The 27,612-nt window shown below is 43.5% G+C and overlaps 1 protein-coding gene across 2 annotated transcripts in view; it reads right to left on the bottom strand.

Moving 5' to 3' along the window:
• STK32B (serine/threonine kinase 32B) overlaps positions 1–27,612 on the bottom strand; it is a 119,055-nt gene that overhangs the window by 38,799 nt on the left and 52,644 nt on the right. The window contains exon 3 of one of the 2 annotated variants that reach the window (XM_081812645.1): positions 16,731–16,820. The exons of the other annotated variant lie outside the window; for it this stretch is intronic. Within the exon in view, the coding sequence (XP_081668771.1) occupies positions 16,731–16,820 (90 nt within the window). The remainder of the gene's footprint in view (positions 1–16,730; positions 16,821–27,612) is intronic. 2 annotated transcript variants of the gene reach the window in all.

Here is a 27,612-nt window from a genome sequence, read left to right as displayed (position 1 = left end):
GACTGCCTTCCAGAGCCATGGAACCTATGGCTGCTGCTTCTCTAGCCCAGCCCAGTGGCTTGGAAGATCAGCCTCACCTCCCGCTAACATCTCCCCCCTTCCCCGGAAATGTAAATATGCATGTGGTGGGATTGGCCCACCCTATGCTAACCACACAAGACTAAAAATATGAAAAGAATACAATAACCTCCTAAGTTATAATTATGATCCTCCTGGTTAAGCTCTATGGATATTGCTGAAGGCTTTGATTGCTGCAGCGGAGGGTGGCATGCTAGTCAATGTTTAGCCTACAAGTCGACGACCGGCTTCCAGGATCTGTTCCTACACGTAATTGCCTCCTTGACTGAGAACATAGAATTACCACGTTTCAGCCTAGAGGGGACCTTCATGGTAATTTCCTCCCTCCCCTACATTTTCTAGGTGAGGGAGGTAAATCCATTTGGAGTTCAGTGACTTCCAGCCCAGCTAGGACAGAACCCAGGTGTTCTGCCCGCTGGTCCTTTCTTCATGGCAAGACCCTGTCTCCAGCTTGTACATCCTGGCCAGCAGGATGGCCAGATCTGTGCATCCAGCTGCCTCCTGGACACCTCCACCTAGCGGTCCCATGGGCACTGCACACTGAACCTGCCCAAGCAAACTTGTCCCTCTCCAACTGCCCTCCTCCTGGGGTCTCAGTCCCAGCCCACCGTCTGCTCGGTTGCACGAGTCAGAATGGAGGAGTCTCCTGGACTCTACCCTCCTTCAGTCTCTGCTTTTGATCATTTGATTGGCCCCAAGACTTTCATTTTCCTCTTCCAGAAACTTCCTCCCTACTCTGTTTCATCTCTGCCTGGACACACCATGGCCTCTCACTTACTCCAGCCTGGCATTCTAACCTCCATCTGAATCAGTAGAATCAGTGAAAGAGAGGGGTGAAAGGTGTGAATGTAGGAATTTTTCAGGCCTGCAAATGAACCTCAGCTCCCATGCTTATTGGTATAATGGCCTTGGGCAAGCTACTCCACCTCTTATTTGTATCTCAGCTTTCCTCATCTGCAAAAAGGAATAGTAATATTTGCTATATAATCTTGTGAAGAGAAAATGAAATTATGTATGTATTTATTGAGCCCATATTAAGTGCCAGTAAGTGCTATTTAATTTTGTTGTTGTTGTATTGTTATTATTCATGTGTTCAAATCACATAATTAAAATCATTCCAAGTTTTTCTATTTGCTACAGAATAAAGTTCAAAGGCCCTAGCACAAGAATTCCTAAAGACCGGCTCCAACCTCACATTTGGGTACTGTCTTTATTATATAGCTCATTATGCCAACTGAAAGAAGTAGGATATTCTTTACTTTTAATTCTCTGTGACTTGTCTGATAATTTTCACCCTATTTTTTATACTCATGGACTCCTACTCCTACTTCAAGACTCAGACCACATTTCACTCCCCCTGTGGAATGTTCATGGAGTCTCACGCTATTCCTCTATTCCCATTTCCCCCCTCTCCTGGCCAAGTACATCAATCTATGTTCTGGTCTGTACCTCCCTTGCAGCACTGATCATGCTATAATTTAATTAATGGCATACATTTCCACCTTTATCACTCGGCTGTGAACCCTTTGAGGGCAGGGATATGACTTAGTCAGTCCCAGAGGCTCAAGGATTAGCATGAAGCTGATCTAGAAGTAGATGCTCAATGCATCATAGCAGCAAAGAAGTTGGTCACAGAGACCTAACTTCAAATCTCAGTGGCTACCATTGCTGGCTATTTGTCATTGGGCAAGCACTTAATCCCTGTATAAGTGTCATATTCTGTGGAATAATAATAGCCCCTACCCTCTAGTGAGATAACATATGTGATGCATTGAGTACAGGGACAGACACATAGCAAGTTCTCAACAGATGTGAGCTAGTTACCATTATATCAACTCATTATTGCATGAGCAATGAAATGCACACATAAATGAAAGCCCAGATCATAGAGGTACATGTTGTACCTGTTCCCCAAATGATTCACGAGCTCCATCATAATTCTTTGCATTAAAGTGTGCTGAAAAGCTGTGAAAAGCAGAGATAAGCAGCATGCCTGGCTTTCTGTCTAGATCCCTTGGGTGTAATTTATATTTCTTTGGCTCTGTAGCTAGCCAAATGAACTCAAGTGTCACACGCTTACATATTACACTGAGACAAAATGAAACTGCTGTGTCAGTCTGATAACTTCTCCCTTTCTGGGACATAAGCAGCATTAATGGAAACTGAAAACTGGTTTCATTAGAATACGTGAGATGCTATTCAGAGGTTGACCATTAGACTTCACGAGTCTACATGAGAAGAGGAAGAGGAGGAGAAGTATCATTGGCCAGTAAGTAAATACAGAAGCTCTGATGAGGTGTAGACATAAATGATGCGCCAGGACCAGAAAATGACTTCATGCGAAACATGTCAGATTAAACTAGTAGATTAAAAAAAGGTCTTTGGAAGTTTTCCTAGAGAATGGTGTTCTAACTGGAAGCACAGGGTTAGACTCAGTGCATTTTACAGAGTCAATATGTGAAATTGGGGATCTAATAGATGTTATGCTGATAGAAAAGTTCATTTATGTAGTGCCACTCTCTTAAAGGATTCCATATTCTATTTATCAAAAAATTAATGATATTTATTTATTTGAGAGAACACGTGAGTGGGGGGAGGGGCAGAGGGAGAGTGAGACAATCACAAGCAGGCTTCCCGATGAATGGGGAGCCAGATATGGGACTCGATCTCATAACACTGAGATCCTGACCTGAGCCAAAACCAAGAGTGAGATGCTTAATCCACTGAGCCACCTAGGCACCCTGAAAGTTAATGCTCTTTAAAATTTCCCAGTGAACTTGCTATATATAGAAACCAAAAGCTTGGACATGGCACTCAGGTAGTGCATGATCTGGCCCTGCATGCTTCTGCAGACTCATTCTCCTGGCCTACTTTGCTCAGGCCACACTAGCTTTCTTTTGGTTCTTTCTATGTGACAAAGCTCTTTTTTTGCCTCAGGGCCTTGGCAAATGCAGTTCTATCTTCTTGCAAAGCTTTTTACATCCCTTTATACTACACAACACTTACTCATCCTTTAGGACCTATCTGAAAAGTTACTTCCTCAGCAAAATTACTTTTGACCCCTCCAATTTAATTCATCTCTCTTTTCCATCATATCAAAGACCTCAGACAATTCTGCTTCTGTTCAAAATGCAGGAGTTGGAAAGAGGGTCTCTCTCAACCTAACAATGAGAAAAATCTAGATCATCTACAAAACCATAATTTTTCTCAAATCTGACTAGTCTGAAGTCTAAGGAAAAGACAGTTACTCTGAGAAGAGAGAGGGCTGTGAGTACTGGCTTATCTTGGGAATAGCATGGGAAGGAGACAGGGATGCCACAGAAGAGGGTAAGAGACTTCTGCTAAAATGTTTATTGAATTGCTGAAGGTTGTATGCGGACTTAAGTGAGAGAATAGAACCACTGTTTGTCCAGATGCAAGGGGGATTCACCCCTCCTCACAGCTCTTCTCTGCTGACCTCACTGTGAATTCATGAAAGGACTAGGAGAAGGCAGGAGGCTGTAGAAAGCTTGCCTTAATGTGGGATTTGGGGAAGAGAGCAGCTACTACTTTAAGAGGGCCCAAAGTCCTTCCTGGATCCACCTCCCCATACCCCTACAGGTCAAAATCCTTGAGCTAAAGGAGGAAAGGCAGAAGATTTCTGTGACCACAGGGGCACAGGTGAATACTCACTGAGCATGAGGGGCAAGGAACAGAAAAATAAAATCTCTACCCCTGGGAAAGGGACAAAAAAATTATCCTGGGCTCAGACAATTCATGGTTTCCCATTGCTGGGAGAGACACAGGATCAACGAGAAAGACCCACCCCCAAGACAAGACCATGGATGACACAGAACCCACCTAAGACTGGCTGAGCCAAGACAACAGGGAACATGTTCTCCTCTCACCCTACCACCCCAACCAGACCAAGTATCAAGTAACAAGAAAGAGAAGTCTCCTGCCAGGGAACAGAAGGAACAGGAGACCCTCTTTAAAGCACAGGCCTAAGGGGAAAGACTAAAGCTGGAGATGGAACAGGAACATTGAGGGAACACTAACTTGAGAGGAAGTACATTGAGGATAATCATACCAACCCAGATTCAGCTCAACTGCTGATTAGATTAACTCCATTCTTCCATACACGTACAACACTAAAGGCACAGTAGTGGGAGAGACATGCCCATTTCCAGGCATAAACACTGTCCTGCACAAAATGTTCAGTCTTTAACCAAAAGTTATGAGACACATGACAAAAAGGAAAAAAAAAAACAAAACAAATAGAAACACAGTAATCAACAGAAGCATATTTGGATATGAACCAGATGTTAGAACTAACAGACAAGGAATTTAAAACATTTCAAATATTCTAGTGGAAAAAATAGACAGTACCCATTAAAAGATGGAGATTTCAACCAAAGGATGGAATCTATAAAATAATTGGATGGAAAAGCTAATAATAATAAAAACAAACCAAACATAACACCAGAGATAAAGTATGCCTCCAACAGGCTCCCCAGTAGGACTTGAAACTGCCAAGGAAAGAAGAAGTGAATTTGAAGATAGGTCAAACAAAATTATTCAAAGTGAAACACTAAGAGAAAAAAGTAGAAAAAAAATAACAGAGCATCCAATTGCTATGAGGAAATATGAAAAGTCTAACACATATATAATTAAAATTCCAGAAATAGATGAGAGAGAGAGAGAAATATGAAATATTTGCAGATAATGACCAGGAATTTTCCAAAAAATTATGAGTCATCAAACCACACATATCCAAGAAGCTCAGAGAACACCAACCAGGATAAACACAAAAGGATAACAAAACAACACACCTAGGCACATCATATCTAAAACCAAAGAATTGTAGTAAATTTGTTGTTAGAAACATTGCCATAAGCAATAGAGTGACATACTTAAGTGCTGAAAGAGAAAAAAAACCCTGTGAATCCAGAATTCTGTTAACATCTCTTTTTATTTTGATTGTTTTTGAGTTTGTTTCTGTTTTGTTTTATTTATTTTTTTAATTTAATTTAATTTTATTATGTTAGTCACAATACGATCTCTTTTTAAAATGTAAGCAAATGAAGACTTTTTCCAACAAACAAAAGAATGAAGGAGTTCACTACCACTAGGCTTTCACTACAAGAATTTTTGAAGCAAGCCCTTCAGGTAAAATGAATATGATACCCTATAGAAACTGAAGCTGCACAAAGAAATAAAAAATATTGGAAATGGGAAAAAGGAAGGTAAATATCAAATCAATTTTTCTTATTTCTAACCACTGTAAAATATAATTGACTGTTTGAAGTAAAAATAAAATCAATTAATTATGTATCTACAGCACAATAAAACAAAAGATGGGTGGGAGGAACTGGGAGTACATTATTCTAAGATTCTTACATTATACATGAAATGGTATGATTTCAAGGTAGATTCTGATTAATTGATAATGTATATTACAAATATAGGGCAACCTCTAAACTATATTTTTTAAAAAGAGGTATAAATACTAACCCAGTACGGGAGTTAAAGTGGAATATAATGATCAAGTAATCCAAAATAAAGCAGAAGAAGAGCAGCAAATGAACAAAGAACAAATGGGCCAAAGAGAAGGAAAGCAAGGTGATAGAATGTAATCCAACCATATCAATAATTATATTAAATATAAATGGTCTAAATATCAATGGGAAGGCAGAGATTATTAGATGGATAAAAAAGACTGCCTACATGACATGTATTTAAAATATAAAGATAGAGGTTAAAAATGAATGGATGGAAAAAGATATAATCAGGGGCATGCTGGAAAAGACATATTAGCTCATCTCTCCCCTCCTCTGTGTTTGATGATATCACACTGATAACGTGAAGTCAGCCATGGTGGGTGGACTTACATCACAAAAATCAGCAGAATCTACAAATCAGTGCTCTTCTTCTTCTTCTGCTTCTTCTCCTCCTCCTCTTCTACTCCTTTTTTTCTTTTCTTTTCTTTTTTTTTTTTTACCAGAGATCTAATCATTAAATATTTACCAGCACACCATTGGAAATACCATGCAAACATTAACAAAAGAAAGCTGAAGTGGCTATATTAATATCACACAAAGTAGAATTCAGAACAAGGAACAAGAGGAATATTATATAATGATACCTGCAGCAATTTACCGAGAAGATGTAATAATCCTAAAAATGTACACACCTTACAGCAGAACATCAAAATACATGAGACAAAACTGTAATGCAAAGAAAAACAGACTAATTCACAATTATAGTTGGGGATTTCAACACACTTCTCTTAGTAACTGATATAACAAGTAGACAGAAAACCAATAAGAATATTTAGGATCTAATTGATATTTATAGGAGATATGACCAAAGAAGAGCATACACACTCTCTGCACAAGAACATGGAATATTCACCAAGATAGACCATATCTAGACCATAAAACAAACTTTACCAATTAAAAAAATAGAAAAGAAAATCATATAAGGGATTTCTCTGACCATCACAGAATTAAGCTGGACATCAACAACAGAAAGAGGGATAGCAAACTCCCAAATATTGTTGAAAATTATGAAGTGACATCTAAATCACCCATGGGTGAAAGAGTGAGTCACAGGGAAGTTGGAAAGTGTTTGTAACTGAATGAGAATGAAAACATAATACATCCACATTTGTGGAATATAGCCAAGGCTGGACTTAGGACAGAATTGACAGAGCATTAAATGCTTATATTGGAGAAAGACAAGACTCAAATCAATAATTTATATTTCCATCTTAATAAACTAGAATGAGAACAAATTAAACTCAAAGCAAACAGAAGAAAGTAATAAAGATCAGAGCAGAAATCAATAAAACAGAGAAAATCAATGAAACTAAAAACTCGTTCTTTAAAAAGATGAGCTCTTTGATAAACCTCTAGCCAAAATTATCAGGAAAAATCAGAGCAAACACAAATGACCAAATCAGGAATGAAAGAGGAGACATCACTGCATAATCAACACTCATTAAAAAGGTAACAAGGGGATATTACAAATAACAATAAACCCAAATATTTGCAAGTTTACATGACACAGAGAAATTTTTTGGAAGACATAAATGACCAATTCCTACCGAATATGTATTTACTTCTTCTGACTTAATGAGAATTAGATAAATAGAACAGACCCATGTCTATTAAAGGAATCAGATTCATAGTTAAAAAGCTTCCTGTTAAGAACTCCAGTCCTCACTAGAGTTCTTCACAGGAAAATACCTTCACTGGCCAATTCTACCAAACAGATGCTAGAAATAATACCAACTCTACATGAATTTTTCCAGAAACTAGAAGAGGAGGGACTATTTCCCAACTCACAATGCCAGCATTACTCTGGTACCAAAATTACACAAAGATGTTACAAGAAAAAGAAAACTAAAATGTTCCTCATTAACCTGGAGGTAAATATTGTAAATGAGGTATTAGCAAATTGATTCCAGCATTATTTTAAAAGGAAAATACATTATGACCAAATGAGATTTATTCTGGAAATATGAGGAAGTTCAAACTTCCAAAATCAATCAATGTATTTCAACAGATTATAGAAGAGAAACCATATGATTATCTCAATAGATTGAGAAAAGATATTTCACAAAATCCAACATGCATTTATGATTTTTAAAAAATCCCTCAGAAAATTGGAAATACATGGAAACTTCCTTAACCTGATAAAGAGTAAGTACAAAAAACATATATCTATATCATATCTATATCTATATCTATATGATGTGATATCTTACATGCACATCTTACATGCACCTCAATGTTTATCTATAATAGCCAAATTATGGAAACAGCCTAAGTGTCCATTTGCTGACGAACAGATGAAGAAGATGGTAACTATTTTTTTAAAAGTGATATTTAGATAGTATCAAAAATCTGTAAGATACTTAGGTATCAAGTGTTACAAAATATGTGCAAAATCTGTATGCTGAAAACTATATAATGCTGATGAGAGAATCCAAGATGTCCTAAATATATGGAGAGATATTCTGTGATTGGAAGATTCCACATTGTTAGGGTGCCATTTCTATCTAAACTTATCTACAGATTCAGCTCGAGCCTAACAAAAATCCAGAATTTTTTTCTGTAGAAATTAACAAGTGGATTCTCAGGTTTCAGTGAAAAGAGAAAAGCCCTAGTATAGCTAAAATACTTTTGAAAAGAAAAAAAAGCGTTGGAAGACTCTCCATACCTGATTTCAAGTATTATTGCAAAATATTATTGGAAAAGTATGATATCAGGTAGAACCTAAACAAATAGACCAATGGAACAGAAAAAAAAATCCAGAAATAGACCCACACATTTATGGTCAATTGAGTTTTGACAAGGTTGCAAAGGCAATGCAGTGGAAAAAGAACAGTCTTTTCAACAAAGGGTGCTGGAGCAATTGGACAGTTCTTTGCAAATAAATAAAGCTTGATTCACGCCTCATGCCACATTAAGAACTAAATTAAAAATGCATGTAGCTTTAAATGTAAAATCCAAAAGTATAAAACTTTTACAGGAAAACAAAGGAAAATAATCGTTGTGAACTCATGTGAGGAAAAGATGTTTAGATATGACATCAAAGACATGATCAAGAAATAAAATCTTTTAAAAAATTGGACTTCATCAAAATTTAAAACTTCTGGTTCTAAAAAGATTCTATTATGGCAATAGGAAGACAAACCACTGACTGGCCAAAATTTTTGCAAAACACTCAGCAGATGAAGGACTTATTTCCAGGATATATAAAGAATTCTCAAAGCTTGATTAATAAAAATCATTAATGACCAAATGATTTGAGTAGACACTTTCATAAAGAAGGTAAATGGATGGCAAATAAGCAAATGAAAATATGTAGCACACCATTAGTCATTACGGACTTGCAAAATAAAACTATTCCCTACCTATTAGATGGGCCGATAAGAAGAGCAATAACCTCAGGGCAATACCCTATACTGGTGAGGATGCAGAGAAGCCAGAACGCTCATGCATTGCTTGTGGGGATATAAAATGGTCCAATCATCCTGGATAACAGTTTGTCAGTTTCCCAGAAAGTTCAACATATGCTTGCCACATGACCCAACAATCCCACTTCTAGGTAATTATTCTGGAGAAGTGGAAACTTAAGTTCGTATGAAAACCTGAAAGCAATGTTTATAGGGCCTTATTCATAATTATGTACAACTGGAAACAACTCAAGTGTCCTTCAGCTAGTGAATGGATGAACTCATTGCGTCTACTCATCCAATAGAGTTCTACTTACCAATCAAAGGGAAAGCTACTGATACACACAACATGAGTAAATCTCAAATGCATCATTCAAAGTGAAAAAAACCCAGATTCAAAAGGCTATAGACAATATGACTCCATTTCTATGACTCTCTGGAATAGTCTGAACCAATCACTGGTTGCTAGGGACTGGGATGAGAGAATCTTGGGGGTGATGGAACTGTTCTATACTTTCATTGTGGTAGTGCTTACATGACTGTGTTTGTCCAAATTCATAGAACTGTGCACTAAAAGAATGCATTTTACTGCAGGAAAATTGTCACTCAAAAATAAACATCTCAAACTATATATTTATGAGTTGTGGATTTTTAAGGTGATTGTCTACCTTATAAATAGCCAAACCAATGAGTGCAGGAAAATTATCTGTTTGTTCACAGATGTATTTTGGGGCCATAGAACATTACCTGGCACATAAAAGGTACTCAATAGATTTGTGAGGATGGATGGATGGATGAATGGATAGATGGATGGATGGAGAAATGAATGAATGACTGAATGACAGGTTCTCAGGAAAGATATTGGGCACTGCAGCCTCACTGGCCTGGGTCTGAATGCTGGCTCTCTCACTTCCTCTGGTACAGGGAGCAGAAAATGTCACTAGCCTTGATCATTTCAATAAGGAACATACTAGCATCATTATGATGGCTCGGCAACCACCCTTGTCTGCTCACTACAGCCCCCTAGGGAAGGGAACTAATGTTGGGTGAAATCAGACAAGGCACCAGCCCCGTGATCCCCCAGTGCACCCAGCATCCTCCAGCCAACCCAGCTCCTAAATGAACCAGCTGTTTAGGGTCTGTTTTCCCTGCTGGACTGTGAGTGCCATAAGGCAAGGGAGTTCCCAATCCAGGCCCTGGATTCCCAATGCTAAGCAGGTACCAAATAATCAACTGTCTAAATCATAACCATGGCAACAATAACAACAATACTATCAGCTCCCAGATCTGTGCATATACCATTTGTCGGAGATTATGTTATGTACCTTCCATATCCATGCCATGAAATCCTCACAGACAACCGACTAAGGCAGATTGCATCATCGCTAATCCCATTTCTCAGATGAGAAAACTGTTAGGTCACGTGGTTTGGCAGCCAAACTTTCTGAGCGTTCATCATGTTGAGCACTTTATGTGCATTATGTCAGGTAATGAGATGGGCCCAAGTTCAGGCAGCCACTAAGTGAAAGACACCCAAACTGCCCCATGCTGAAGGCGACGCTTCACCTGGACCCTCTCCTGACTTTCGGCTGGCTCCTCAGGCCCTTTACCACGGCATCCAAGACCCTCATGTTTTGGCCTGTCTCTTTCCTCCCTCCCCACCCCATCTTGTTCTATCCATAGAAGAAATGGAACTACAACTGTCCCCCAACACACCATGCTGTTGCCTCCCCTGCACCTCCTCCCTGGCTGATGCCTCTGCCTGCAATGTTATCTCCTCATCCTTACCCAACAGGCAAACTCTGAGCACACCCTCAGAGTCTAACTCAGACCGTCACCTTCTCCAGGAATCCGTCTCGACAGTGTCTTGTTCACATCTGCCTGCCCCACTAGACGGTGAGCCCCCGAGGGCCCAGAGAGCATCACTCCCCTCTGAGCCCCAGTGCCTGACTCCGAGCCCTTCATCTTCTAAACGTCCCATAAATATTTGCTGAATGAATGCTCAACTCTTTACTTCACCGCCGATGAATAAACTCTGAAGCCCAGGGTGGCTGCTGGAATATTTCTGACTTCTAATCGGGCATAGTTCAGAGGGATTTCTTTTTTTCTCTGATTGTGAATTCCATCTGCTCTTTAATTAATGAAAATTCAGTTCTATGCAAATATTTCTTCCAGGATCATCCTTCATGAGCAACCTCTGGGAGCTTACTCATCAGCCTGTTCTCTGAATCTGTGTTTGGAACATTCTGGGAGCTTGTTATTGGGCCTTTGAACTGAACAGTACAAGTGAACAAAATCGACAAACCTGACACTTGACCTCAGGAGTTTATAGCCCTGGGAGCTGTAGGATTTGAATTTACTGAGAGAGGCCTCATCCTGTCTTCCCCAATAAACTCCCACTTCCTGGTACTGTCAACCTCTATGGTGTTTGAAAATATATCCATTTGGTGCCTGCTAAATCCCATAAAAATCTCTCCTGTGCCCCTGTTTATTAATTCAGGACTGAAGCTCCTCTAAATAGAAGGACACCAGGAGTCTCAAATCCTACACACACTTGGGACAATAAATGTTTTTCTTGTCTGAGAAATACAGCTTTATGACACAGGAACTCAGTGTCGAAAGGCAGCTTGGTATAGTGGCCAAAGCATGGACTTTGGATCCATGTAGACATGGAGCTGGGTAACTCTGGGCAGCTTAATTAACCCCCCATGGACCTCAGCTTCCTCACAGATAAAATGGAGAGAAGTAGCAGCTGCATGTGGGTCTTCTGAGGATTACAGGCAATGACAAACATGCAGCAGGGTCACAATACATGTTGGTTTTCCTCTCCCTCTTGGTGGTGGGGCCACTGTGGAGAATGGCCAGCTGGGTCACCACTGGTCTGCTTTTCCAGAGGCTGAGAGCCAGGACATCAGTGGGAAGCCAGGAAATGAGACAGGGGAAGGCCCGGTGGAGTCTCTGCGGAGGTGATGGGCAAGGCTGCTCTGCATGGTGGCGGGGCAGGGGCAGGAAAGAAAGGGTTGGTATAATACCGCCTTACATTTCTCCAGTGGCCGGGGCTCTATATTCCTGGAGATGGATCTGCTTTTTGGGAACAGCCTAAAGGAAGTCAGAACTAACTTTATAAGGTTATGGAGGCAGCTCCAAATGGGAGCTGCTTCTCTCCATGTCATCTTTCTCTCCTCACTGCCCTTCTGCAGATGATGGTTCCTTCAGTTCTATGTGCTCCTCCTGGCAGTGTCCCCTGGGCCTCAGGCTTGGTGCTCTTCTCTCCTGCATCCTCCCTGGGGGATTCTGTCCCTACCTTGGCTTTGCTGCATCTCAGCGTTGGTAACTCCCCAGTCCACGGATGCTGTCCGCATCACTCCAGAAGCCTGGATAGTACCTCCCAGAGACACCTCAAATTCAAACTTGGGACTCCTGGAACCCCACCCGCCTGCAGCCCCTGCTGTGCTCCCCACACACCTCCACCGGAAGCCTGGGCAGCAGCCTTAACACCCCTTTCATCCCATTCTCCCACCCATTTGTCAAGTCAGTGTCTCCTTGGATGGACTGGCCTAAGCTCTGGAAACTTCTGGAAAGGGATTACAGAAAGACCTTCAACTGTGAAGGCCTTATTGGTATAAATATCCAGCATCCCAAGGGGACTATCTCAAGGGAACAGATTCATTTGTATGCATACCTTCTGGTATCCATGCTGACCTGAGTCTGACTCTTGTCACCAACATCTGCCTGGGTGGGTCCCTCACGCCCCCTTAGCTTGTTTCCTCAGCTCTAAAGTAGGAAGAAATAATTGTGCCCGCTCCAAGTTTGTCAGCATTAGATAAAGCTGTGGATGGAAAGAACTTAGTTCAAGGGCTGAGCACATAGCAAATACTAAGAAGTACTATTTTTACTATGACTTGTGGCCAAACTTCATTTATTTCATTTATTTAGTAAATAAGAGATGAGTGACACACGTAGTGAATTCTGGGAGGTGATGACATGGTTTTTGAATCTCTACAGATCAACACACATAAACTGACAGAGCAGATGAATAGCTAAGTCAAAACCCATGAGGAACACTTACTATAAAACTAAATTGTCCCCCCACAAGCCCCAAAATGTAAGTGCGTGGGAACAAACCAGCAACAGTGACAAGACTCCCATGGGAGTGATTTCTGTAGAGAAGGAAACACAGAGAAGAAACAAGGCAGCATATGATGGACCAAAGAACAGAGAGGTGCAAGACAGCCAGCAGGTATTTACGGGGGGGGGCCCAGCTGGCTAGCTGGAGAACAGTGGCTAAAACCTGGAGGAGCTTGTCCAGTCCAGTGTCAGGTGGGTGAAGGGGCCCTTGGTAAGCTCTGCAGGAGCAGGTCAGTCTGGAACCCCAAATCTCTGTCATCCTCCAGCTGGAGCTCCCTTCTAGAAGGAGCCCCAAGGAGAAACTGTTGGAAGTAGAACTAAAACTGAGCGGGATGGGGACCCTACAGATAAAAGAAATAAAAGCTCTAGCTAAAAGTAGGCAAGTAGGGTGCCTGGGTGGCTTAGTCGGTTAAGCATCTGCCAGCTCTGGTCATGATCCCAGGATCCTGGGATCAAGTCCCGCATCAGGCTCCTTGCTCAGCAGGGAGCTTGCTGCTCCCTCTCCCTTTGCTGTTCCCCCCTGCTTGTGCTCTCTCTAACAAATAAAATCTTTAAAAATAAAAAAATAAAAGTAGGCAAGTAGAATGAACCAGGAAATCCCAGATAGCAAGCTGCCTTGGATTTTGACACTTCATGAAAACAACAGAAGAAGTTCAATTAGAAAAGCTACCCTAAACAACATCATCTTCCAAAAGTTCAGGAAAACTAATTTCTAAATCTAAAAACTAAAAAAAAAAAAAAAAAGAAAGAAAGAAACAGAGTATCAAAGTCAAATTCCATGCAAACTTATCATAAGAGGAAGGAAAACAAAGAGCAGAATAACATACTTTACAATGATGATTAATCAGAAAGATGTGTTCCCCCTCCCACAAAAAACAGGGAAAAACTGTAACCTGCTAGGTGGGTTTTTTCTTTAATGGTTTCCAGATGAATCAGGCCTTCTGGTATCCATCCCCCCAACTCCCGCAGTCCCCTCCCACATGGTCTCTGGTCACGTGACTTGCTTTGGCCGACTGGACATCAGGAAATGTGAAGCAAGAAGAAGCTTGATAAGCATGTGGGAACTGGGTTCTCCTTCTTGAAACTACTGCCACCATGTGAGCAAGCTCACTGTAGTCCCTGTGATGATGAAAGACCATGTAGAGAAAGACCCATTCCACTCAGCTGTCCTCGCTGAGCCCAGCCCCCAGTGGACCCACCAGGTGGATGGATGAGCCCAGCCTAAACCAGCAGAGGAACCACTCAGTCAAATGGTAGATTGTGAGAAATAGTACATTGTCGCTGTTCTAAGCCACTAAGGGTTTTTTTAAAAACAATGTTCATTTACACAACTAATGAATCATTGAACACTCCATCAAAAACTAATGATGTACTATATGTTGGCTAATTGAATTTAAATAAAAAAAATGTTCATTTACTATCTCCAAACTTATTTTTTAACTTCCTTTCTTCATTTTTATTGAAGTATAGTTGACACACAATGTTACATTAGTTTCAGGTGTTCAACATAGTGATGTTCTGCTCACAACTGTAGCTGCCATCTGTCACCACACAACACTATTACCGTACCACTGACTATATTCCCTGTGCAGTGCCTTTCATCCCATGACTCATTTATTCCCTAACTGGAAGTGTGCACCTCCCACTCCCCTTCACCCACTTTTCCCATGCCCCTGCCCCCTCTCCTCTGGTAGCCATCGGTTTGTTCTCTGTATTATAGGTCTGTTTTTGCCTTTTGTTTGTTCGTTTTCCAATTAAACTACTGGAACTACATCAAAAGTGCACAGTGAAAGAAACAAAAAGACAACCTACTGAATAGAAGGTTGTTTTTTAGATTCCACATATGAGTGAAATCATACGGTATTTGTCTTTTTCTGTATGACTTATTTCACTTAGCAGAATATCCTCTAGGTTCATCCATGTTGTCACAAATGTTGAGATCTCATTCTTTTTTATGACTGATATTCCACTGTGTATATACACCACATCTTCTTTATCCATTCCTCAATCGATGGACACTTAGGTTGCTTCTGTATCTTGGCTATTGTAAATAATGTTGCAATACATGCAGGGATGCATACACAATGCATTTCAAATTACTGTTCTCATTTTCTTTGAGTAAATATCCAGTAGTGGAATTACTAGGTCATAGGGTAGTTTAATTTGGCCTTATTTCCCTTGCCAAAGGAGACAAATCTAGAAAAATGTTGCTACAGCTGATGTCTCTCTGCCTGTGCTCTCTTTCAGGAGTTCTATGGTTTTAGGTCTCACATTTAGGGTCTTAATCCATTTTGAGTTTATTTTTGTGCATGCTGTAAGAAAGTGGTCCTGTTTCATTCTTTTGCATGTACGTGGCTGTCCAGTTTTCCCAGCACCATTTGTTAATGAGACTGTCATTTTCCCATTGCATATTCTTGTCTCCTTTGTCATAGATGAATTGACCATATATGCATGGGTTTATTTCTGGGCTCTCTATTCTGTCCCACTGATCTATGTGTCTGTTTTTGTGCCATCCCATATGGTTTTGATCACTACAGCTTTGCAGTAAATCTTGAAATCTGGAAATGTGGTATCTCCAGTTTCCTTCTTCTTTTTCAAGATTGCTTTGGCTATTCAGGAGTCTTTTGTGATTCTATGCAAACTTTAGAATTATTTCTTTTACTGTGAAAAATGCAATTGGTATTTTGATAGGGATTACATTGAATCTGTGAATTGCTTTGGGTAGTACGGACATTTGAACAATGTCAATTCTTCCCATCTGTGAACACAGTATAAGTCACTAAGTTTTGACTTGCTTTGTTATACAGTAACCAATAATTAATATAGACATTAAGAGTTAAGATTTAATATAGACATTAAAAAAATTATACAAGACATGAAAGAACAGCATAAAGCGGAATTAAAAAACTCATAAATCAGGCAAGAGAACTCAGGGGAAAATTAGAAATAGAGGGGAAATTATTTTAGTAATAAATATTTCACTAGAAAGCATACAAAGCAAATAAACACAACAGGTAATCTTTAAAAGAAAGAGAAAGAGAAAAATGGGAAAGATTTTAAACAGATAAAAGAAAAGATACAAAAGATTTGAAAATAACAAATACTGAAAATTTATAAAGACTCCACATTCAGATAATAGGTGTCCTTAGAGAAAACCAAAGTAAGGGAATGGAATGCTTCTAAAAATGGTAACTTCCATCAGAGGTCCTTAGGAAAAACCAACTTGAAAATACACATTGGAAAAGCACTGTGTACCTAAGAATATAGACCCCAAATGACCAAGACCAAAGTTATATTCTGGCCACACCGGACATTAATAAAAAAAGAAAATATGGTTTTGTTTGTTTTTGTTTGTGTGTTTTTTTCCCAAGCCTGAAGCAAGGCTTTCAAGCTGGGTAGGAGTTCTCTGGAAATCACAGAAGGAGAAGGTCTTCCTGGCAGAGAGGACAGCAAGGATAAAGTGTGAGAGAGCCCAGCACATACTGGGGATGGCTGGGGCATGGTGTGAGGGGGAAGGACTGGAACGCTGAGGCCTCAGGCACTGGGCCTACGGCACCTCAAAGGGGCCTGGAACACTCACCCATGTAGGGCTTGGTCCCGGCCATGGAGGAAGCCTTTTCTGCTCCTTTCACGATCGTCGCTATGTTGAAATCTGTGATGTGGACATGTCCTGGAGATAGAGAAACAGAAACCCCGGTTAGCAAGGGCTACAGGCAGCGGGGCCAGCTCCTTGTCGATTTAAAGCTGTGGGCTCTATGGTGGGTGCAAGAAGAACGTAGCAGAACTTCTACTTATAATAGTATTTTATCTAATACTTGGAAAATGTCCAGTTTTGCCGCATTATTCACAGTAGCCAAACTTAGGACAACCTAAGTGTCCATCAACGAATGAATGGATAAAGAAGATGTGGTCCATATATACAATGGAATATTATTCAGCCACCAGAGAGAAGGACCTCCTGCTGTTTTTGACAACATGGATGGACCTTGAGAATATCATGCTAAGTGAAATAAGCCAGATGGAGAAAGGCAGATACTGCATGTATCACTTATATACGGAATCTAAAAAAAAGCTCATAGAAGCAGAGACTAGAAAAGTGGTTGCCACGGGCTGGGGGGTGGGAGGAAGAAGGAGAGTTTAGTCAAAGGCACAAACTCTCAGCTGTAAGATGAATAAGGTTTGAGGATTTAATGTATAATGTGGAGACACAGTTGACAGGACTGTATTGTATAATTGCAATTTGCTAAGGGGGTAGAACTTGAACGAACACACCCACACTAAAAATGGCTATGTTATCTGCAAGTTCTATAATGTGAATTTTTTGGTGGCACATGCATATTACTTATAAGTAAATAAAAATATTGATAATTGATAAAAAATTTTGTGGATTAAATTTTGGAGGCACTGACTCAGGAGAGTAAAAGCTCATGGCAAATAGAGGAGAGGGGTGAGTCCAGACTGCCTTGCTCTGGAAGCTGAGTGGCCATGGTGGGGGAAGAAGGGTGGAGAGAGGATTTTCATGCCCAGAAGACATTCTTGTTCCACTGTTTGTCTGCTATGGTCAGTGGGGGCCTTAGTTCTGTACCCGAGGAATCCTGGGGGGAGAGGGCTGGGGGATTGAGACCACCTTCCATCCAGCTTAAAGTAATGGTAGCAGATGGGACATGGATAGGCTGGGTGGCCCCGCACATAAATGTTCAAGAAACCTGAGAAGGAAGTAGGAGGGACAGAGGAAGAAGGAGACAAGAGATAAAGAGAAGCAGGGAAGGAAGACGGGTGAGAGGGAGGGAGGGACATCCTGACAGTTGGTACTGGCCTTCTGGGGAACTTGGTACATAAAAGGAGCCAACCCTGAGACCCTTGAATACTAGCTATAAATGCAATCACTTTCTCTCTTTGTCCTCACATCATGGGAAAATGGTTGGATTTTCACATCTGAAAGCTGTGCTTGAGAGGCTGGGACTTAAATACACAGGTGGCTTGCATACACAAAACTGACATTGGGAGGGTCTGGAGGGCACCTCCATGAGATGGACAGACACCTGCTAGAGCAGGTGCAGTGAGGCCCATGGGACAGGTGCACTTGATAGGATCAGCCACAGTGGACAGCAAAAGCACCAGCGGTTTCACGCAAATCCCAAATCTCAGGCTCAGCTGCCAGCACTGATGTGTGGGCAAGCTTCTGTCAGGCACTCTGTCCAGAGCCCCCGGGTGGGAGGCAGCGGTGAGATACTCAGTGATGATCTGCAATACGCTTCGGGTGCTTGTGGGTGAAGCCTAAGTCATCCAGCCAGACCCTTGCTGGGAACCCTTTCTGGCCAGATGCAGAGTGTGTCCACCCAGGGAGCATCCCTAGAGCAGATGCACCTGCTGCAGCCTCTGGGGCCAGGACCAGCACCCACACAGTCCTAACCCCCGAGAGGCTGTGCAGCGTAGCAGCTGGGTGCACAGATTCTGAGTCACACTGACTTGGCTTGGGTCTCAGCTTTGTCGTGATTAGCTGTCTGAGCTTGGGCAAATAACTTATTTTCCTCATCTGTAAAGTAGGAGTGATACTAACAAAGTACCCATCTGAGAGAGCGTTTGGGAGGAGCCAGGGATTCATATACATAAAATGGTTAGAGCGACTGGCACACAAGAAGTAGGGAGGCTTCTTGTTAAGTGTTTGCTCCTACCGGTGTTATCCTGCCCAGGTGTGGCTCAGATCCCATTGTCTCCAGCCAGCGCCAGTCTGCCCCCGGCACCCTCACAGTCCCCACTTCTAATACTGTGAGGCATGGGAGGGTCTCAGTCACCTCTGCATCCACACCTGTATGCCAAGTGCAGCCACCACACTGCGAGGATCTGGAGACCCTCCAATATGGCTTTTCTTTGGTTTTCCTTCATTTCTCCCTGTCCTTAAAAAAATTAGTATTTGCATTATGAAAGTAATGCCAGCTGATTATAATAAGTCAAAGACGACAAACGTGTATTTGAGTCACTCCTTTCAACCCCCTGATGGCTCCCCCCACTCGCACTTGTAACCCTACTAAGTAACTTGGCTCTCTGTCATTTCTCCCTTTGCTTATGCATACATGTATCCACATAGGTTGGGACGTGGTTTGTCCTTCCAATAATGAGATCATACTCCATGGGTCGTTCCAGAAGTTACTTCTGCATTTAGCCCTGTATCACGACATTTTCCCACGTCAGTATACATAGGTCTGTCTACAAGTGCCATTATCCCTTGTCCTCCATGCTAAAGAAATCCAATTATTTTGGTAATTTATTTGGTGATAAAACTTGACCTGGAACTTGTCTTCACTGTTCTATTTATTCCACATAGGGGGAATATTCATGTTTTGATAGAAAAATATTAATAGATTTGATTACACAGTGGTCCCCGTTGGTGATTCATTTAACCCCTATGGAGGTATTACATGATATTTAGTATATGTTGTTTTTAAATATTATTATCTATTAGAATATTATTTTCATATTACTAAGATATATATTATTTAATTTTAAATCTGAGAAATTCGAGGTATGAAAACCTATCTGGCCCCAAGAGTTTCAAATAAGAAACTGTGGCCCCATAACTGCAAAGTATTCCATAGTATTGTCATATCACATTTCATTCAACAATGATCCTATATGGCATTCAGGTTGTTTCCAGTGTTGGTTGCCTATGTGTTTGCCTTGTTACTGGATCAGCAATAGCATTCTTGAGCACATTGTTACATATTGGTACTTCCATTTTAACTGAATGAATCCCTAGAAGTGGGATTGCAGAGTCAGAGGGTTTGTATACTATGTTCAAACAATTATAATTTATGGTACTTTATTATGATTTTTAAATTTTTAAAAATATTTTATTTATTTATTTGAGAGAGAAAGAGTGAGCACGAGCAGGGGGAGTGGCAGGCAGAGGGAGAGGGAGAAGTAGGCTTCCCGCTGAGCAAGGAGCCCCATGTGGGGTTTGATCCCAGGACTCTGGGGTCATGACCTGAGTCAAAGGCAGACACTTAACCGACTGAGCCACCCAGGTGCCCAATTTGTGGTACTTTAAACAGGATATGAGAGTGTGTATTTCTCTGAATTGTGACTAGCACCGTAATCAATGATTTCACTTGTTGCAAATCACACGGTGAGGAATGATACCACACTGCTGATAAGGCTGCACATCTTCCACATGATCAGTCCCAACCCCCTGGGGAACCGTCCAGAATCTTGATCAATTTTCAATCAGAGCTTTGTCTATGAGATACATTTATACTTTGCTCTGTGTACAGCAAAGATCTCCTAGCTTATTGTTTGTCTTTGGACTCTGTTTAGAGTATCCCTTGCCATACAATAAGTCTTAAAAACTTAAATAATAATATGTTAATTTTATAGTTTGAGTATATTTTCCTCATAATTTTCCAGAAGCCTATTCCACCCCTAAGATTTTATATATCTTTCTATATTTTCTTATAATATTTATATATCTTTTATATTTAAATCTTCCAACCACAGATACATAAAAACAGAATATATTTTTGTTATAATATAACAAATGTCTGGTTTTAGCCACTGTTAGGTAGAGTTGCATAAGTGGTATAGAATTGATGCCAAATCTCATGTTAATCCTTGCAGTACTCCTGTCAGGAGGGTAGGATCACCTGCTTTGTTACATGAGAGTAACCTCAAGTTGCAGAGACCAGGGAGCTGTCCATGGTCACACAGCTGATCTGTGGGGAAGCTGCAGTGTGTCTCCAGCCTCTTCCTGGGGTGAGTGGTCCCCTCGGCCCCATGCTGCCCTCCGCCGAGCTGAGCCGGACATCCCTGCCCTTGCTTCCTCCTGGTCCTCAGGGCAGTGAGGGCTCTGGCGGACAGCTCTGAAGCAGACCTGCTGGGGCTCCCCCGGGAATTCACGCCCAGCAGGTGTGACAGACAGCAAGTTCCACTTCTGGTTTCCGTGAACTGTGCTAATTGATGAGCTGTAACCTCCCAGTGAGCTTCCTTTAACAATTGAGTGAAGATGTGGGAAAGTGAAAATTAGTGCCACACAAGGCCTCCTACAGGTTCCTTCTCAGGAGAATGGAAATTTACTACAAAATTTGCAAATATGAACTCAGTTTTAGGCTATTTGCTTTCCACAGGTTGAAAACATTCAAAACTCAGCAAGAGAAGGAGCTCAAGATGTTGTGTGAGACCCACTAGTACAAGTTTTAATATTGGTATCAGTAATCAGTAATCATACTGCCAGCCCTGGTATGCATCCTGCACTCCAGCCACGCTTCTCCCCTCTCTCTGAATGCATGGAAACTCAGCTCACCTCCAAGCCTTTGACAGTACTTGGAATGCTCATCCCTCTCCTCTGCCTGGTAGACTTCCATTCATTCTTCAAAACCTGGCCCCAGAGTTATAGTACTGGTGGATGTGCATCTACCCTTTGCATGCATACTTCCATCAACAGGAAACAGAGGTGGGTATCTGACTGTGTCTTAGTCGGCTCAGGTTGCTATAATAGGATACCACAGACTAGGGGGCTTAAACATCAAACATTTATTTCCCATAGTCCTGGAGGCTGGAAATCTAAGGTCAGGGTGCCAGCATGGATGGATTCTTGGTGACAGCTCTCTTCCTGGCTTGTATGGCAGGTTTCTTGCTGTACTCTCACATGGTGGAGAGAGAGAGCTCTGTCCTCTTCCTCCCCTTATAAGGGCACCAATCCCATCATGGAGGCTCCAACCCCATGACCTCATCCAAACCCAGTTACCTCCCAAAGGCCTCAGCTCCAAGTATCATCACATTGGCGGTTAAGGCTTCAACATGTGAATTCTAAGTGGGGGGCACAAGCATTCCATCCATAGCAGACTGATTTAGGCCTCTCCCCTGGGCCCTCCACTCCCCTCCAATGTTATTCCCATCTTGGCATCCACCATATTGTATCTGTCACCTTGTCTGTCTCCTTGAGGCCGGGAATCTTGCCTTGCTCATTTCTGTCTCCAGTACCTTAGCAATGGCCTGGCCTGGGAAAGGTATTCATCAAGTGTTTGTTGACTGACCAAATAACAGACTGAATGAAAGAGATACGGTGAGCAAACCCTGTCACCTTTCTTCATTCCCTACTGCTTAGAGCCATCACAATATTTACAGGAGTTGACGACATCCCATGTCAACTTTTGATTGGGAAGACTGCAGCCATGTCGCTTTCTCAGCCTGACCTCAGAGGGTGGGACAGCCACCCTCTCCATTAATTACGTACTCATGGGTGGGACAGCCACCCTCTCCATTAATTACGTACTCATGGGTCTGGCGGCAGGGCTGGTGCCACGAGGAGCTGTAACCAGGGCTATAAAAATACTTGACAGCCATGTGACTTTCAAGGGCTCTTGCCCATTTCTTCATGTAGGGACTATTTATGGAGCGTGGCCGGTCTGCGCAAATCTGGGGAGGGGCCTGAAACCACAATGCCAGGATCTGTGTCATGGACTGAGGGGGTGGGGATGGGGGGATTACCCGGTGCTGAAGACCCATCCACAGTCACTCCCTGGGGCCATAATTGCCTTGCCACCACCCCAAGTCACCTCGGTGCCACCAGCGCATTGAGCCAGGCTGGCTCTGGCACCTCCTGGACACGTTCCTGGGAAGGCACCCAATGCCTTCTTGGATTTTGCTGCATTTTCATTCCTTCCTTTGCAGCTACACTGCATGAATATCAATTTCTGGTTCACCATGACCCTTGCTTCCCCTTCTCCGCTCTCAGCCCCTGTAATGAAGTCCCCCCACCAGGGTATTTACCAAATGCGTGAGGGCAGTGCGCTCATGTCACTGAGACCTACAAGCCCACACCTGGGAGAAGACAGGGTGTGCTCGGAGGGGCCGGTCAGCGCGGAATGACAGGCTGCATATTGGAGCAGAGTGAATTCTCTCTGAATCTGTCCTCTGGATGCCACACTTGGACACACTGCCATGCCTCCCAAGAACTCCTGGGAGTGGGTGCTGGGGTAGTGCCACTAGGGGGCGCTAGACCGGGAATGCAAATGGAAGGCAGTTGGTCTACAGGAGAAGATCACCTCCCGCATTATTCCATGCCCGCTTCCCTTTCATCAGACTTGAATTTGGAGTCAAGTCTCTCACTAACATCTGTCCCCACCTTCCCTGGTTTACAGGGACTACATCATGCCTAAGCGGAGGCCAGAGTGGTGCTGCCCAAGAGAAGCAGCTGGAAGCCCCCTGGGGAAGAAACCAGGGTTGATGAGACCCATGGCAGGCTCCAGGCTCCCGCTGGTAATTACCCCACTTCTGAGATGTCAGTGTGATGTCATGCTGGCCCTGATCTTCCACTCGGGATCACACACCCTGGGCAATCTCCCCTCCCACTAATCTTCGTGGACGTCAGAATGAACTTATTGCAGGACAACAGAAAAAAGAAAGAAAGAAAAAGAAAAAGAAACCAAATCAAATCCCAGAGCACAAGCTTATCCAGGCTTCATCGGGCGACAGCAGCAGGAAGACTGAACTGTTTCAGAGCACGTCTGCCTGATAAGAAGAAATGGCCCTTTGGTTTTCTTCTGTTCCATTTGGACTGGTCTCCTCCCGTGTCTTGGTCATGCGGTGGGTATCCAGGGCCATGAAACCATCTGATCGTGACTTCATAAAGCACTCCGCAGGATTTGCGGCCGGCTCGTCTGCTGCTCCAGGGAATCCACCTCGCCCAAGGCTTCTGTGGGAGCAGTTCTCAACAGTTCTGTTTCCCCGTTTTCTCTCCAGCCACCAGGTTCCTGGGTTAGTCCCTGCCTTGTGGCCAAGGCCACATGACCAATCCACTCTCCTTCCACGCTCTGTGTTGGGCATGTGATTTTATGCAATTACATGAGGGAATCACAGTGAATACCATTTGTAGAGAGGTTTTCAAAGCACTTTCCCAGCTGTGATCTGCTCTGTACAACTCTGTAGGACCAGGCTGGAGATGATCTCCTGACACTTAGCAAACTGACTCTCTCTCTCTCTCTCTTTCTTCCATCTTCCTTCCCTCCCTCCCTCCTTCCTTCTTTCCTCTCTGTTTTTCCTTCCTCTCTTTCTTCTCTTTCCCTCTCTTTCTCTTTCTCCCTCCCTCCCTTCCTTCCTATCGTTAACACACAATGTTACATTAGTTTCAGGTATACAACATAGTGGTTCAACAAGCTTATACACTGTGCTATGTTCACCACATTCCACTCCTTTCTTTGCTATTCTCTGTATCACAAGGGCCGGGGGCGGGGGGGGGGGGGCGGCGGGGAACACATTTCCTGACTCTCTTGCAGCTAGGGTTCTCGATGAGATTTACGGTCTGCCCACAAGATACACTCAGGAGAGGTTTGCAAGGTGGAAGGAAAGCAGAGTCTGTCTGTTTGGGACGGAGCCAAAGGATGAACAAGCTGGGTAGACAGGGGTCTTTGCCAAGGCTGGACGTTTGTTAAGGTGGCCTCATCACTGGTATGAGCAGCTAGGAAGTGACTGTCCAGCCCAAGGTCCTTGAGCCAGAATCCAAGCCCCAGGCAGGTTTGACCACAAGGCCTACCACCTCCCTTCTTCACCAAGCTGCTTTCTCTGGGGCGCCCTGCAGCCCAGACTGGTACATGCACAAGGGATGTGGAGCTGCCTCTACTCCAGCCCAGGGGATGGCCAGGTCACTGCTTTCCCTAGAGCTCACCCTCCCAGTCAGTCTAGGATGTAAGCCTCCCCTCCAGACAGATATGCACCCTGAAGCCCGGGGCCAGGCCCCCTGTGCCTCCAGCCTGGTATCGAACACTGTTCAGGAAACAGGGAGTGATTAAGATGATCATTTTCAGGCAGAGTAGGAATTTGGACCCAGTGTCAGTGGCGACATAGAAACTCACAATTTCACAAAGAAGGATTTCACATCAGTAGATTCTTAGCCCTTTTTCACCCCTTCCTCACTGCCCAGAGATTATGTGAAGGGTCATTTTGGGATGAACAAACTAGCCTTACACAGTTTAACTCTGCCTGGGCAGGTGAGGGATCCCTGGTCTTCCGAGCTCTTGGTCGTATCTCAGCGGTCACTTACCCAGCTTGGGTTGAATGTGGGAGGTGGATCTTCCTCTCTCTGGGGTCGTGGAGTAGGACCCTTTTGACTCACACAAATGCAAGCTTTGATCAGCAATGAAGGTGATATGTTGGCCCCTATCTGCCACTTCCTTGTTTTATTTTTTATTTGTTCAAATCCCATATGGGTAAGATGGGGCTGTGATAGGTTGAACCGTGTTCCCCGCCTCCCTGCCCCATTCATATGTTGAAGTCCTAACTCCCATGATCTCAGAATGTGACTTCATACGGGTGGGGTCACTGCAGATGTAATTGGTTAAGATGAGCTCATACTGCGGGGGTGGGGGGGCCCTAATCCAGTAAGACTGGTGTTCTTATGTAAAGGGGACATTTAGACACAGACATGCACCTGGGGAAACACCACGTGAAGTCTGGAATTATCCTGCTCCAGCCGAGGGACTGCCCCAAGCTAGCAGAGAGAACTGGAACAGACCCGTCCCTGGCTCCTCCTAGGGGGCGTGGGTCTGCCCACGGACACCATGACCTCAGACTTCCAGCCTCCAGCATGATGAGACAATACATTTCTGTTGTTTGGGCCTCTCAACCTGTGGGACTTTGTTACAGCAGCCCTAGGAAACTGAGAAGGAGAGGCTATTTCTTGGAGTCAGGGACTCCCAGAGCCGGGTCATTAGGGCTTTAAGACTCCCTCCTGGCATTGTGCTGCAGCAGAAACTTCTCTTCTTGCAGCCTTCTGAAAAGAACCGCATTACAATCCTCCCAAGGACACCCAGAATTTAAACCCCACTCCTGCATTCTGTCCTTAATCTCTTGGGACCCCCTCTAAATAATGACACTGCTGTTGGTCCTTCAGACTTAGAAACAACCTTGCCCACCGAGGTGCCTGGGTGGCTGCCCCCCACTTCCTTCTCAGCTGCTCCAAACCCTGCATCTGAGGCATCAGAAACAACACACGCCCACTCTGTTAATGCCCTGGGGTCCCTCCTTCCAGGCACGATGGTAACAGCCTGTAAAATGTTGGGACAAGGGACAAGGGAGTGTCGATGCTGCTGGCCACAGCCGTTTTGGGGAGTACTTGTCACATTTATCAACAAATATGTTAGCGACGAAGGATCGATTCTTTGAAACAAGTCCAGTTAAAGAGTGCTCTAAAATACATCAATTAATAGGAAATTCGAGGAAGAGTAAGGCCAACAGATCAGGAGACGATTGCCATTGAAAAGATAGTTTGGGGACGCCTGGGTGACTCAGTTGGTTAAGCACCTGCCTTCGGCTCAGGTCATGATCCCAGGGTCCTGGGATCAAACCCCGCATCAGGCTCCCTGCTCAGCGGGAAGTCTGCTTCTCCCTCTGCTGCTCCCCCTGCTTGTGCTCTCTCTCTCTGACAAATAAATGAGTAAAATCTTAAAAAAAAAAAAAGATAGCTTGTTCCTCATCATTCCCAAGAGAAGGGGGCATATCATGCCATGGGGGCCACATGGGGAAGCGTGGGGTCGACCACAAGGCTGAGGGAGAAAAGGGGGGCAGGAGCTTTTCTGGTGGTTTCTGTGAGAAGGAATGGGTGAGGTGGGGCAAGCAGGGTTAGGACTGGCTGATCTGAATAATTTTAGGGGCTCTGGGGTGCAGGGGCTGTCCCTAGTTGTCTGGTGCCTGGCCCTGGGGTGACTGGGTGGATTGTGGCCCTGATGTGAAGAAGTCAGGCATCAGGATTCAGGAAAAAAAGACACGGTTAATACAACGAGAAAACCAATTCCCTCTGTTGGGGTGGCTACTGTGTTCCCTGTTGCTAAACATTTGGGTCGGGTTTCTGACGCCCAAGCGAGTTACACACTTCACAGTCAGCTGTGAAAAGTCTAAACTGTGCGGGCTCTTCATGGCCTCCTGCAGTGAGTGTTCCCACGTGCCCCCAAATGCTCTGTTGACCCCACCCACGCTGCAGGACCCAGGGAGCCCCCTGGCCGGTCCTTCCACTTTCACCCAACCCCATCGTCCCTACCCTGTCCCAGCACTGACCCTACGGGTTTGCTCTCTGTCCCCCCTCAGGCCTGGCTCCACCTTAGAACCACCAGGGACCTTTAAAACTCCCCAACCCAGCACCCTCTCCTGCAAAATGAATCACCTCTGCAGGTGGGACTGTGCCTCAGTACTTGTTACAGTTCCCAGGTGATCTGAGAACAGCCATCCTAGACCCTGTCCTTCGGGTCACCTGGCACAATGGGTGGCCTATGACAGGTCTGCAAAACTGAAGGGATCGATTTCCTGAATTCAGAGGTCAAGGGCTACAGCATCAGTGAACTTCGAGCGAGGGCCCCCAGGGACACCCAGGGCAGAAATGCAGGCTTTTCTGACTCTCGACTCTTTGTTCATCTTTGGAGGAGCTGAGCTCCCCAGGTGGAAAAGACCCACTGGCCCACCCACAGGCCCATCTGTGC

This window comes from Leptonychotes weddellii, chromosome 2, assembly GCF_054177405.1.
Source record: "Leptonychotes weddellii isolate Sample4059 chromosome 2, ASM5417740v2, whole genome shotgun sequence".
In the NCBI taxonomy this organism is placed as follows: Eukaryota; Metazoa; Chordata; class Mammalia; order Carnivora; family Phocidae; genus Leptonychotes; species Leptonychotes weddellii.
This window is presented reverse-complemented; position numbering and strand designations above follow the sequence as displayed.